At 35.2% G+C, this 12,615-nt stretch overlaps 1 protein-coding gene across 2 annotated transcripts in view; it reads left to right on the top strand.

Annotated features, from left to right (window-relative positions):
• PPP3CC (protein phosphatase 3 catalytic subunit gamma) overlaps positions 1-12,615 on the top strand; it is a 98,667-nt gene that overhangs the window by 31,452 nt on the left and 54,600 nt on the right. For both annotated transcript variants that reach the window (XM_072634888.1, XM_072634887.1), the window contains exons 2-3: positions 9,063-9,260; positions 9,569-9,693. In XM_072634888.1, coding sequence (XP_072490989.1) covers positions 9,063-9,260; positions 9,569-9,693 — 323 coding nt within the window. The remainder of the gene's footprint in view (positions 1-9,062; positions 9,261-9,568; positions 9,694-12,615) is intronic.

Genomic DNA, 12,615 nt, shown 5'->3' with positions numbered 1-12,615 from the left:
AAATTGCCAACATTTTTTGGATTTTATAGAGAAAGCAAGGGAGTTCCAGAAAAACATCTACTTCTGCTTCATTGACTACACTAAAGCCTTTGACTGTGGATCACAGCAAAATGTGGCAAGATCTCAAAGCGATAGAAATACCAGATCATCTTACTTGTCTACTTAGAAACTGTATGCAGGCCAAGAAGCAAAAGTTAGACCTGTATACATGGAATTACCAATTGGCTTAAGATTAAAAAAGGAGTATGACCAGGCTACATATTGTCACCTTATTTAACTTATCTGCATGCATCATGCAAGATGCCAGGCTGGATGGTTCAAAAGCTGGAATGAAGGTTACCAGGAGAAATATCAACAATCTCAGATATGCAGACAATACTACTCTGGTAGCATAAAGTGAAGAAAAATTAAGACACCTTTTGATGAGTTGAAAGAGGAGAATGTAAAAGGTGGCTTGAAGCTGAACATAAAGAAACCTAAGATTTGTCAACTGTTCCGATCACTTCCTGGCAAATAGAGGGAGGGGAAATAGAAACAATATAAGATTTTATAATCTTGGGCTTGACAGTCATTGCAGATGGTGACTGCTGCCATGAATTAAAAGATGCTTGCTCCTTGGAAGAAAAGCTATGGGAAATCTGGACAGCATACTATAAAGCAGAGACATCACCTTTCTTACAGAGGGCCATATAGTCAAAGCTATGGTTTTTCCAGTAGCGATTCATGGTTGTGACAGTTGGAATTCTAAGGAAAGCTGAGAGCCACAGAATTGATGCTTTCAAATTGTGGCAATGGGGAAGACTATTGAGAGTCCCTTGGACAGCAAGGAGATCAAATCAGTCAATACCTTAAGAAATTAATGCAGGCCATTGACTGGAAAGTAAATACTGAAACTGAAGCTTAAATACTTTAGCCACGTAATGAGAAGACTGATCTCATTGGAAGAGACTGGTTTGGTCTGATGTTTGGAAAGATTGAAGGCAAAAGGAAAAGGCGATGGCAGAAGATGATATGGATAAATGGTGTCATGGAAGCAATGGACATGAATTTTGATGGACTTAGAGGAGGCTAGAGGGCCTGACATGCTATGGTCCATGGTATCCATGGGGTCATGAAACAGTTGAGATTGAACAACAACAACCATTGAGAAATCCTGTATTCCTAATTGGTCAACATGAAAATACATACCAGTGAGATTCAGTTACCCTTTTACTTTTATTAGTGTCCTTCATTTTGAATCGTGTTCTCAAATGTCCTTCATAGTTTAAATTTATATTCAGTGCTTGTGACACAAATCTCACAAATCAGAACATCAAAAAATAGCTTTAATTGTAGATTAATTTCTTTTGGGGAAGGGGAATATGTTCTAAAGTTAGCATGTCTACTTTTCTGCTGGTCCCGAAGGATTGTTGAGCCTTGCCATTTATTTTGCAGGCAAACTCTTCTATATATGTTGTCTTCCTCCTTGAAAGCAAAGACTGATTGTCTTACTCTTTCTATTTGTATGCATAGTACTTAGCATTTTACTTTGTACATAGCAGACTTTTAATACTTTTTCATTCATTCATGTAAAGAGAAAAATTCTGCATGGCACCAAAGCGTAATATATCATAGAAAATCCTTGAGTTGTTCCTCATCTATGATATATAGTTGCTCATATATGTATGTATATATGTATGTATGTATATATGTGTATATACACACACATATATGTCTTTTACATTAAATTTTCTTTAAATGATCAAGTGTTTATTCTGAGGATCAGGAGTGACCTTAATAACAAATAAGCATAGTTAAGCATAGCATGTCTAAAGTTATATATAAAGTATTAAAAAGTTTAAATAATTTTTGTTGAAAAGGGCATAGTTCTCTTTAAAAGAAGTCAGTCTGTATAGGAACAGATTCACCCGAGATGGCGGTGGTTATGGCAACAGTTAAATGTAAATTTTATTCTTTACTATAGCCAACATCTGAACCTTAGGTTGGGGAAGAAAAACTAGGACTTTGATTTTTCTCAGATTCAAAGAAAAAGATGTAGATAAAGAATCAAACAAAAAAGGCCAAACTTTTGAAAGGACTTCACACAAAAGTATGATTTTTATTAGAGGATGGTCACACTACCCCCGTAGCATTATCTTCTTGCTTCATCTTGAGACTGTTGCTAAGGAAACTTGGGAGGGGCCTTCTAGTAGACCAGGAATGCTTATAAGACCAATTGAAGTTGTTCCTCTCCTTAGTTTTACCAACTCAAGAAGAATAAATAGATTACAAGTAGGTTAAAGGGCAGATTCTAGAATCATATTGTGAACAGTGCTGTACATATGTATGCATAGTGTTCAGACCATGAGAGGCTAGCTGTAACTAAGACAAATAGGAAATTCATTCTGGGGTTTGTGCTGTCCTTTGTGAGAGTAATGATAAAGGAGAGAGCACCAATGACATCTGTTGTCTCAATACTGAAGTTGGTATTACTCTCAGATGATTAAATGGTAACCCGTTGCGTTTATGTAGATCTTTAAGATTTGAAACCATTTTACATACATTGTCTCTATTTTCCCTTACAATCTTCTGTAAAGTGTTTTTATTATCTTCATTTTACATTTAGGGAAACTGAGCTTCAGAAAGATTGTGATTTTCCTAGGGTCACACAACTAATACGTGTCATCTGAGTGGCTCAGTCAGGGACCAGAAATTAGGAAGACCTGAGTCAAATTTAGCTATGAGTTTTCCTTGGGCAAGTCATTTAACCTCCATCTGCCTCAGTTTTCTCATCTGTAAAATGGATCAAAGTAGCACCTACCTCTCAGAGTCATTGTAAGGCTTGAATAAGATAATATTTGCAAAGTGCTTTACAAACCTTAAAGTGTTATATAAATATTATTTGTTTATCATTTTATTGTTATGTCTCAGGTGAGATTCAAACTCAGTCAGGCAGCATACTACCAGCTCACCTACCACCTTCCCTCAGACTCCTTTGTAGGCACCTCGGGACCCATTGCCCAGGTTCCTGTAGTATCAGCCAGCCGCTCTAGCCAACATCCAGGGGAGCTCTGTACTGATAGAACTGTGTATTGACTTTTGTAAGTGTTACAAATAATTACCTCCCTAGCAGCCCTAGCTCCTAAAGACCCAGGGAATAAATTTTTCCTCCAAAGTCCTTGGCATTATCAAATAGCTGAACATCATAAACTGGTAGTTTTATCGATAGAAGTGACACTAACAATGTATTATATGGGAAACAAAGAAGTCCTGTTTCTACAGAGTTGTGACCTAGCACGGTCAAGTAGAGGTCAGAAACTTGTGCATAGACTTGATGAGCTGTTTGAGGGAAAGCCTATCAGAGAGGAGAACATGAAGTCACATGGTCAGGGGAAGGTGGGGCACAGAGTCAAACCTTTGGAACAGGGTAAGAAGCTTCCATTACTCTGAACAGGTTGTAGCCTTTCTGGAAAGCTTCTGGTTCAGGCTCATAATGAATGTAAAAGGCACTCTCTCCTCAAAAGGGATGCTCAAAGTGCTCAATTCCTCTGAACTCTATTTAATAAATTTTCCTTGATACTTTTTTGTGTGTCAAGCGCATCTCTAACATAGTACATCTACCTTAGAGTTGCCTCTTAAGTACCACTGAAATTTCCATCTACATTGCTGAATTTTTCTATATGTTATTTCCCCCTATTAAAATGGGAGCTGCTTAAGATCAAAGACTGTCTCATTTTTTGGTTTGTATCCCCAGTGCTTTGCACATACTAAGCATTTAATGAGTGTTTTGGGGTTTTTTTTGGCCATTCATTGAATGACAAAGCATTATAGTACAAATCAAACTATCCATATTATCAATTTCTACCTGTTTTTATACTTCTAGCCCATCTCTCTATTAAAAATTATGTAGCACCTGGCAAATTTGAGGGCATGTATAGGACCCTAAATTATTCTGAAACACTTGGAAATTCATCTACTTGATTTATTGCTGATAGAGTTGAACAATTTTGTTTACTTAGTAATAACTTAGAAAATATAAGTGGGGGATTAGTTCAAATGGTAGAGTGCTTGCTTAGTGTTTGAGAGGTAATGGGATTGATACCTTCATTCTCCAGTTAGATGTGGGGGAGGGTGTCAGATCTATCACCTTTTCATCTTGAGATTGTTGCTCATCTACTTTTGGTATCCACCTAATCTAGCTCTCACCTGTGGTTCCAAGAAACTGTAGCATGCACAGCGGCCACAACATGGTAAATTAGGTTTGGCAAATGGACTAAACCAGGTGGAGGGTAACCAATAGGCCTCAGAACCCATCAGTGAGTTAGAGGGATGTTTACTCCACAGCATGTGAAGACTTCTGGTAGAATAAGCAGATGAGAACAGTTTGTTCCAAAAGCCTTGAAGACAGTTGGAACAGGTACTATGGAGCACTTAGAGCTTGGTTAGACATGGAAGACACTAAGGTCATCCACTGTATCTTGGGTCATCACCAGTTGTTTTGATTTTTGTGTTGCTACCAAACTGGACTTTGATGACTCTGGAAGAGAGTAAGGCTGACAGCTTTGTGCAACTCTGCCTCACTTAAATCCAGTTCACACACAAGTCAGGATGTTACCCTGTCACTGGTTCTCTTCACTGTTGGACCCAGCATTACCACTATTTGATCTCTTTCCAGAGATGATTAGGGAAAACAGGAATGAAGCCATATGTTCTAACATGTTTATAGCAGCTCTCTTTGTGGTGGCCAAGAACTGGAAATTTCAGAGATGCCCCTCAGTTGGGGAATGACCAAACAAGTTGTGGTATATGATTGATATGCTGTAAGAAATGATGAGCCCAGTGGTTTTAGAAAAACATGAGAAGATTTGCATGAAATAATGAAGAGTGAAATGAGCAGAACCAAGGGAACATTGTATATAGTAACAGCAATATTGTTTTAAGAATGCCTTTGAGTGAATAAATTATTTTGTGTATTATAAGTACCCAAATTAACTATAAAGGACATATGAAGATGCTATCTATATCCAGAGAAAGAACTGACAAATAGAAGTATGTATAGAATAATTTTACATGTGTATATGTATACATATATACCTGTTTGTGTCTAATGGTAGCCATCCCTAGGCTTGGAAGGGGGGAGAAAAAAATTTACGTGATAATTTGGTTGTATATTTAAAAGAAATAGCAAATTGTGCATAGTGAATTTGCAGTTTCACGTACAGTCATCTTTTTTATTGTACTATATTATGGAAATGTTTGTTTTATTCCATAAATTAAAAATAAAATCCAAGAAAAATTTTATAAAAGGATGAATAATAGTTTAGAAAATCTAGAGAAGCATACTTAAAATGTGCTTTGATTTGAAAGTGTGCCAGTAGTTTTGATGATTTTGGCTTAACATGTTGTAATAACAGATGACCACAGCTGTTTTGCTGCTGCGTTTGCCACTTTCTTTGTATCCTGAGGCAAACAAGAAGGCTCTAGAAAGGGGCCTGGAAATCTGGGGTTTCTGAATGAAAGCTAGTTATGGCACACTCCCTTAGCATCCTTTTCCTCTTCCTCTCTTCTCCCTGCATTAACTTCACTTAATGAGACATTTGACATCTTTTGCCTCCCTTCATTTCCAGCAAAGTCCCTTGTACCATTTATGTGCGTATTTGTTGAAAGTTCCTAGAGAGCCAAAATTGTTTAATTTTTTGCTTTTAAGCTGTAGCACTTAGCACAGTGTTTGGGGCATGGTTGGTACTTAATAGATGCTTGTTGATTGATAAATTGTAATAAACTGTGTGGGACCTATTTTAAGGGATACAGTTACCCTGTGTGAACTATTTGTGATTTCATGTATATAGTAGACTGATGAGACTGCTCAGGGATTCTTTCTTGTCAATCTGAAGTCCAGAGATCCTACTTGGCTCAGTCTAATAATGCTATTCTATTTTTGGCACATCTGCCCTAGGAGACTTAGGCCATAGATCCTGTATTAACCACTGTACCTCCTACTCAACTTAACTCCATTCATTGTTTCTGGTTTGTCCTTGTCCCATTTCTCTCACCTCCCCTAATCCTAACCTGGTTTAGACTTACTTTTACTTGCTTCCTTTTGCCCTGTTTAAGAAAGAAAGCAAGCAAGAAAGAAATTATTGTTCCTAGATAACTGGAGAAAGAGTAAAGTTAAACCATATAAATTACCCATTCCGATTTTCTTTATCTTCAGATCACTTCCACTTAGATTAATTTTCATGTTAGATGAGAAATCTGAAGTTTGCTTACTTTCTGTCTGACAATATCTTATTATTCAGGGAAGGAAGAGTTTCTCCTCTATTCTCTTACCTTAGGGGTTAGCAAAAGCATAGGATTTATTCCAGCATAACACTGAAAGGTTGGCTGCCAGGTTAATGATGTTTTGTCCATAGCAACTCAAAAAAACCCAAAAAACAAAACTCAAACCAAAAACTATATAATGTATAGCTGGATTGTGATGGAACATATGTCTCATCAATGTAATTTTAGATTTTTAAAAAAGTATTGGAATAAATAATGACAAAAATAGGTTAAAGCTAAGTATTAACACATTTATTGCTTTTTACAAGAGGGCCACCTATTCTTTGCCATAACGTCTTCATCTCAAAACTTCAGATTCTACCTCAATTTTAGACATCACTTTGAAAGAAATAGAAGAGTTAAAGTAGGACAGGCTGTAATTTAGGTTTTCCATTTCCTGATTATCATAGGTAAAAAAGATGAGGTGGTTTGATTTCTATTCAGCTAAGCTGAGATAGGCAACAAGACCTGAAAGGGAGATTAAGTATGAAACTTCACTTTGTTCTTTGGCTCTTATATCATAAGGGCCTTGTGATTTTCTAGGGAGACAGCCCCAAGAAATTTTGTTTAGGTGACTTGTGTTTCTCCTTTGTCCCTCAAGACATGTTTGCTTTCCCCTGCTTTCTGGCTCTTCTACAGCCAAGGTTCACTGTCCTCATTTCTTTATGTAGCCTTTTGTGGAGACTGACCAGACTTTATTCACAACTTCTCATTGTCGGTCTCTTTCTGCTACCATAGAAATTTATCAGCTAAGTAAAATATTAGTCACCTTTTTGTTTTGTTTTAATTGAACTGTCATTTTAAATGGTATGATGCTTTTCTGTCTAGATTGTGAAAACATCACTTCATTTTTGCAAAGATCTATTATTTCTTTGGTATGGTTATTTCCATTGCTACCCTTCTACAACTGTTGGTAAATACTCTGTAATAGTTTCTATGGCTGAAAATTTCCTCACCTTGAAGCATACGTGGGGTAAGGATTCAGCATGGTCAGTTTTTGGACAACAGGCATATAGTCCGTCCATCATTGAGCCCCTTACTTGAAGACTTCCTAGCTTAGTAGGACTTGTTAGATCTTTTTATTCTGGTGATGAAACCTTTGAGCACTCAGGATCATTTCTTTGCCATAATGAGACATTGAAGGTGGGGAGGATGTTAGTGGAGTAATGTAAATTCAAGACTTAGAATTATGTCATCTGTAAAAAGTGGTACTATCTTGCTTTACTGTTTTAATAACTACTGTAATTTCTACAGTAGTTTCTTACTAGTAAGGAATGTGATTAATGAGGAAGCTGTCATAAGGAAAGTATTTTGTACTTCTAAAATCATGCAAAATATGACTAGAATAAGTCATTTTATTCTGCTTCCCATTTGGGTCTGTCAACCCTTTCATAGTACCGGAAGTGAACTTTAAAGATAATTGTGTAATACATTTAGTTAAGCTCTTTTTTTTTTTTTTTTTGAGAAATGTGTGTGACTTTCAGGTTGTCACTAAGGGAATATGAAATAAAGTAGGCTATATTTGTCACTGTAATTGACATCAAGTTATTTAATTTTAAAATGTTATGGGTTTTTTTTAGCAAAATTGTTCATTAGTTGTACTGTCATGCATACTTTGCACCACACGTATGATGGAGATAAATTGTCCCCTTTTCAGTTGTATGATCAGAGATGGGTTGAGTTGACTCTCAGATCCACCAAAGTCAAAGTGGGCAACAAGATGAAAAAAGGGATGATTAAATATGAAACCTCCCTCTTTGGTATGCTTGGTCATTAAGAAACAGAGTTGTCCCTTTCAATCTAATTTTTTCAAGCTCATGTTTATTGAAACAACAGTTTATACCACAGTGATATTCTTAATAGTAATAGAATTAAAATACACCTTTCTCTTTCTAGAGAACTCTAATCTTTTTATGCATAATGTAGTGACTTGAAATAAATAAAATGTACATTATGTAATTTTGTACTTTGTCTGCTTGATCTAGAATTTATAACATCATAGGATTTTCAGGCTGGAAAGGACTTTAATGCTTATGTAGTCTAATTGTTTTATCTTAGCTGGCCAAAGTTACGCAGGTGGTAAATGGCACAGAAAGAAACCAATGTCCTTTGAGGCTAGATCCATTGCTCTGACCACTAAATTAATTCAAATTGAAAGGAATTATGCAAACATATGATTTTACTGGGACAGATCTGTGGAATTGTCTTTGAACATTGTAATTTTTCATTTTTAATCTTCTTAAATTTATAGTTTGGAGTTACTTTTTTTAACATCCCTTAGTAGAATGTAAATTCCTTGACTATCTTGATTTTTTACTATCTCCAGAAAATAAAGCACGATCGATGCCTTGAACTTAGTAGACACTTAGTAAATGTTTGTTGTTTTGGATTATATTTCTATTTTCAGATAAAGATGCATTTATATAGGAAAGTCTTCTTATATTTTACTTGCTTAAATCAGCTTCAAATTCAGGAAACATCTTAATTGCCTACTGTATGCTGGGTTAAAATCTTTTATGATCAAATGTGAGACATCACTTTTGTAATAAATTGTTTCAAAACAGACTTTGGATTTATCTGCAGCTTTCTCAAAAACAATAAGTGATCAGATTTAGTACACAGCATCTTAGAAATTTTTCATTATACAATTTAAATGTTATGGATAGAAATCAGCACTGTGTTAACAGAGAATATATATTTGTATTCATAATATTGCCACATTCTCTAAACATAAGTATTTTTATTCTTTTGTCTATTTTTAGCTGTTCCTTTTCCTCCGACCCATAGACTCACACTAAAAGAAGTATTTGAAGATGGAAAACCTAGACTTGATATCTTGAAAAGCCATTTGGTGAAGGAAGGTAGACTAGAAGAGGAAGCAGCATTAAAGATAATCAATGATGGAGCTACCATTCTGAAAAATGAAAAGACTATGATAGAATTGGAGGCACCTATTACAGGTCTGAGAAGTATTTCCATGATGACATATAGAGGTCAATTTTGAGACACTAATACAAGTAATGGGTGTTCTTTTGAAGAAATATACTATGCTAACTTTTTTTGGTATAGTGAGATATTGTTAGCATTGCTACAGTATTTTCTTTGTTAATTAAAAAAGCTTGAAATATCTATGGAAAAGCATTTTGCTATGCCAAATTAAATATAATTTTATAAAATACTGGTCATAATAATAATTCCTTTTGTTTAATGCTTTTTTTCTTTTAAAATTGTAAATATTATTCCCTGTATGCTCTCTTCTCTTATCTAGTGTGTGGTGACATTCATGGGCAATTCTTTGACTTGATGAAATTGTTTGAAGTTGGGGGATCACCTGCTAACACACGCTACCTCTTCCTGGGAGACTATGTGGACAGAGGTTACTTCAGTATAGAGGTAAAAATTAAATTGGAAAAATAAATAAAATAGATTTGTAAAAAATTTGGACACACTAGAATTATTACATAAAAGACAAAGTGCTTCTCTTTTTTTGGTTCAGTGAAGTAGTTGAAATGAGAAAATTAGCAGCATGAAGACATGGCAAAGAAGAGGTAGACATCTTGTAAAAAAAATACCTTGTTACTTTTTATAAATAAATAAATAGATAGAAAAAGTACTTTAATAATATTATTTCTTATATAGCAATAGAACTCACATAAGGGATCAGATTAATTATGTTAATTAAGTATTAATAAGTATTAATTGTTGCAAATAATCATTTTTTAAACTAATTTACCCTCCCTGTAGCTAATATGCAATTAATAAATAAGTGGCATAAGTCATTACTTGTCATGGCTTAATTAATTAATTAATTGTGATTATCTTTGACTCCTCTTTCTCCTTCACTTTATATTTAATCAAATGCCAAATCCAGTAATTTCCTTTTTTTTTGTAAATAGTTTTTATTTTTTCCAATTATATGTAAAGATAGTTTTCAACATTCATTTTCTATAAGATTTTGAGTTCCAAATTTTTTCCCTCTCTAATCCCCAAGAAGGCAAGCAGTCTTATATAGGTTATTCATATGCAGTCATATTAAATATATTTCCATATTAGTCATGTTGTGAAAGAAGAAACAGAACAAAAGGGGAAGACCATGAGAAAGAGAAAACAAAAACAAAGAAAGCGAAAATAATATGCTTTGATCTACATTCAGACTGCATAGTTCTTTCTCTGGATATGGATAGCATTTTCCATCATGAGTCTTTTGGAATTGTCTTAAATAATTGCATTGCTGAGAAGAGCTAAGTCGATCATAGTTGATCATCATACAATGTTGCTGTTAACGTGTACAATGTTCTCCTGGTTCTGCTACTTCACTCAGCATCAGTTCATGTAAATCTTTCCAGTTTTTTCTGAAATCCACCTGCTCATCATCTCTTATAGCACAATAGTATTCTGTTACATTCATATACCACACCTTATTTAGTCATTTCCCAATTGATGAGCATCCCCTCAATTTTCATTTCTTTGCCACTACAAAAAGATCTGCAATAAATATTTTTGTACATGTAGTTCCTCTTTTTTATGTTCTCTTTGGTACATAGGCCTAGTAGTGGTATAGCTGGATCAAAGGTTATGCGCAGTTTTATAGCCCTTTGGGCATAATTCCAAATTGTTCTCTAGAATGATTGGATCAGTTCACAACTCAGCCAACAATGCATTAGCATCCCATTTTCCCCACATCTTCTCCAACATGTATCATTTTCCTTTTCTATTATTTTAGCCATTCTGATAGGTATGAGTTGGTACCCAAACCTGTTAATTTCACCTGAAAATATTTTGTATCCACCACCTCTTTTCTATTCTTACTGTCACTACCTTCATTCAGTGCCCCCACTTACCCCCTTACCCCACACATTTTTACATGTCTTCCTGTCTCTACTCAAATAATCTTATGTGTAGACCTGGTCATGTCATTCCTCTGCTGAGATATCTTTACCTGCTTCCTCTTGTTGACCAAGTAAAGCTCAAAATTTTGCCATTTGCCAAGGTCATCCACAACTTTGTACTGTCTTGATTTTCCATCTTTGCATCATGTTACCTGCTATCCCTCTCCTAGACAAATTCAGCAACTTTCTTTCTCTACTCCTCTAAAAAGTCTTTCTTGCCCCCAACTCTGCATTCATTAATGATATTTCCTTATAGACCTCACATGGAATGTTGTCCTGTAGCTGTCGAATGCATTTATCATGTAATATTTTCTATTGTACCTATATCTGTTGCTTGATATTTTATCTACCTTCTAGACATGAAGTGAAGGGACTCTTATCTTATCCAATTTATTATTCCCCCAGCACCTAACATGACTTCTGCAGTCACATAATAAAGTTTTGTTGATAATGGCTGATGATTTGGTTAAGGAAACCAGAAAAAGAGCTATATCACAGAAATCAGGGGAAAATATAATAAAACAGGATGAAGTGGTTAGCAGTATCAAATGCAACAGAAAAGTAAAGGACATTGAAAACTAAGAAAAGAGGTCTTTTTGCATGTCAGTAGAATGGTAGAGTGATAAGGGAGTAGAAGCAGCTAGAAGGGACAAGAAGATGCTGTTAGTGTAAGGACGTTGCAGAGTCAAGGATTGAATTTTGTGTCTTCTCATGATAAGAGGAAATTGAACATGTTTTAATCAAAGGGTAGAGGGACCAGGGGAACAGGAGAGATTGAAAATAAGGAAGAAACATAATTTCTTCCAGGCTACTGTCCACTTTTGCCAGCAGTTTTTGTCAAATATTGAGTCCTTCCCCACAGTAAATGGAGTTAAGGGATTTTATTGAACACTTTACTCTTGTGTCCATTTGCTTCTATATCTTGTGTAGCTAATCTCTTCTTCTAATTGACCTTTTTTTTTATTAACCAGTACCATGTAATTTTAATGATTTATAAATTCCTAAGTATAACTTCTGTAATAATTTTGAATGGAATTTCTCTTTCTAGCTTTTCTTATTCTAGCTCTTCTTACTGTGTTTTGTTGATTGTTGTTGTTAAGTTATTTTCAGTCCTTTCTGACTCTTCATGACCCCATTTGGGGTCGTCTTGGCAAACACACTGGAGTGGTTTGTCATTTCCTTCTCCAACTCATTTTTATAGATGAGCAACTGAGGCAGACAGCATTAAGTGACTTGCCTAGGATCACACAGCTAGTAAGTGTCTGAGACCAAATTTAAACTTAGGAAAATGACTCTTCCTGACCTCAGGTTCAATACTAGCTACTGTACCACTTAGCTGCCTTCTTTTGTTATATGTAAGAAAACTGACAATTTATATGAATTTACCTTATATCCTGCAATTTTGCTGAAGTTACTATTTAATTTT

Source organism: Notamacropus eugenii, chromosome 1 (genome assembly GCF_028372415.1).
Source record: "Notamacropus eugenii isolate mMacEug1 chromosome 1, mMacEug1.pri_v2, whole genome shotgun sequence".
Taxonomy (NCBI): Eukaryota; Metazoa; Chordata; class Mammalia; order Diprotodontia; family Macropodidae; genus Notamacropus; species Notamacropus eugenii.
Note: the sequence above shows the minus strand (reverse complement) of the source record. Positions and strands in the feature narration are given on the sequence as shown.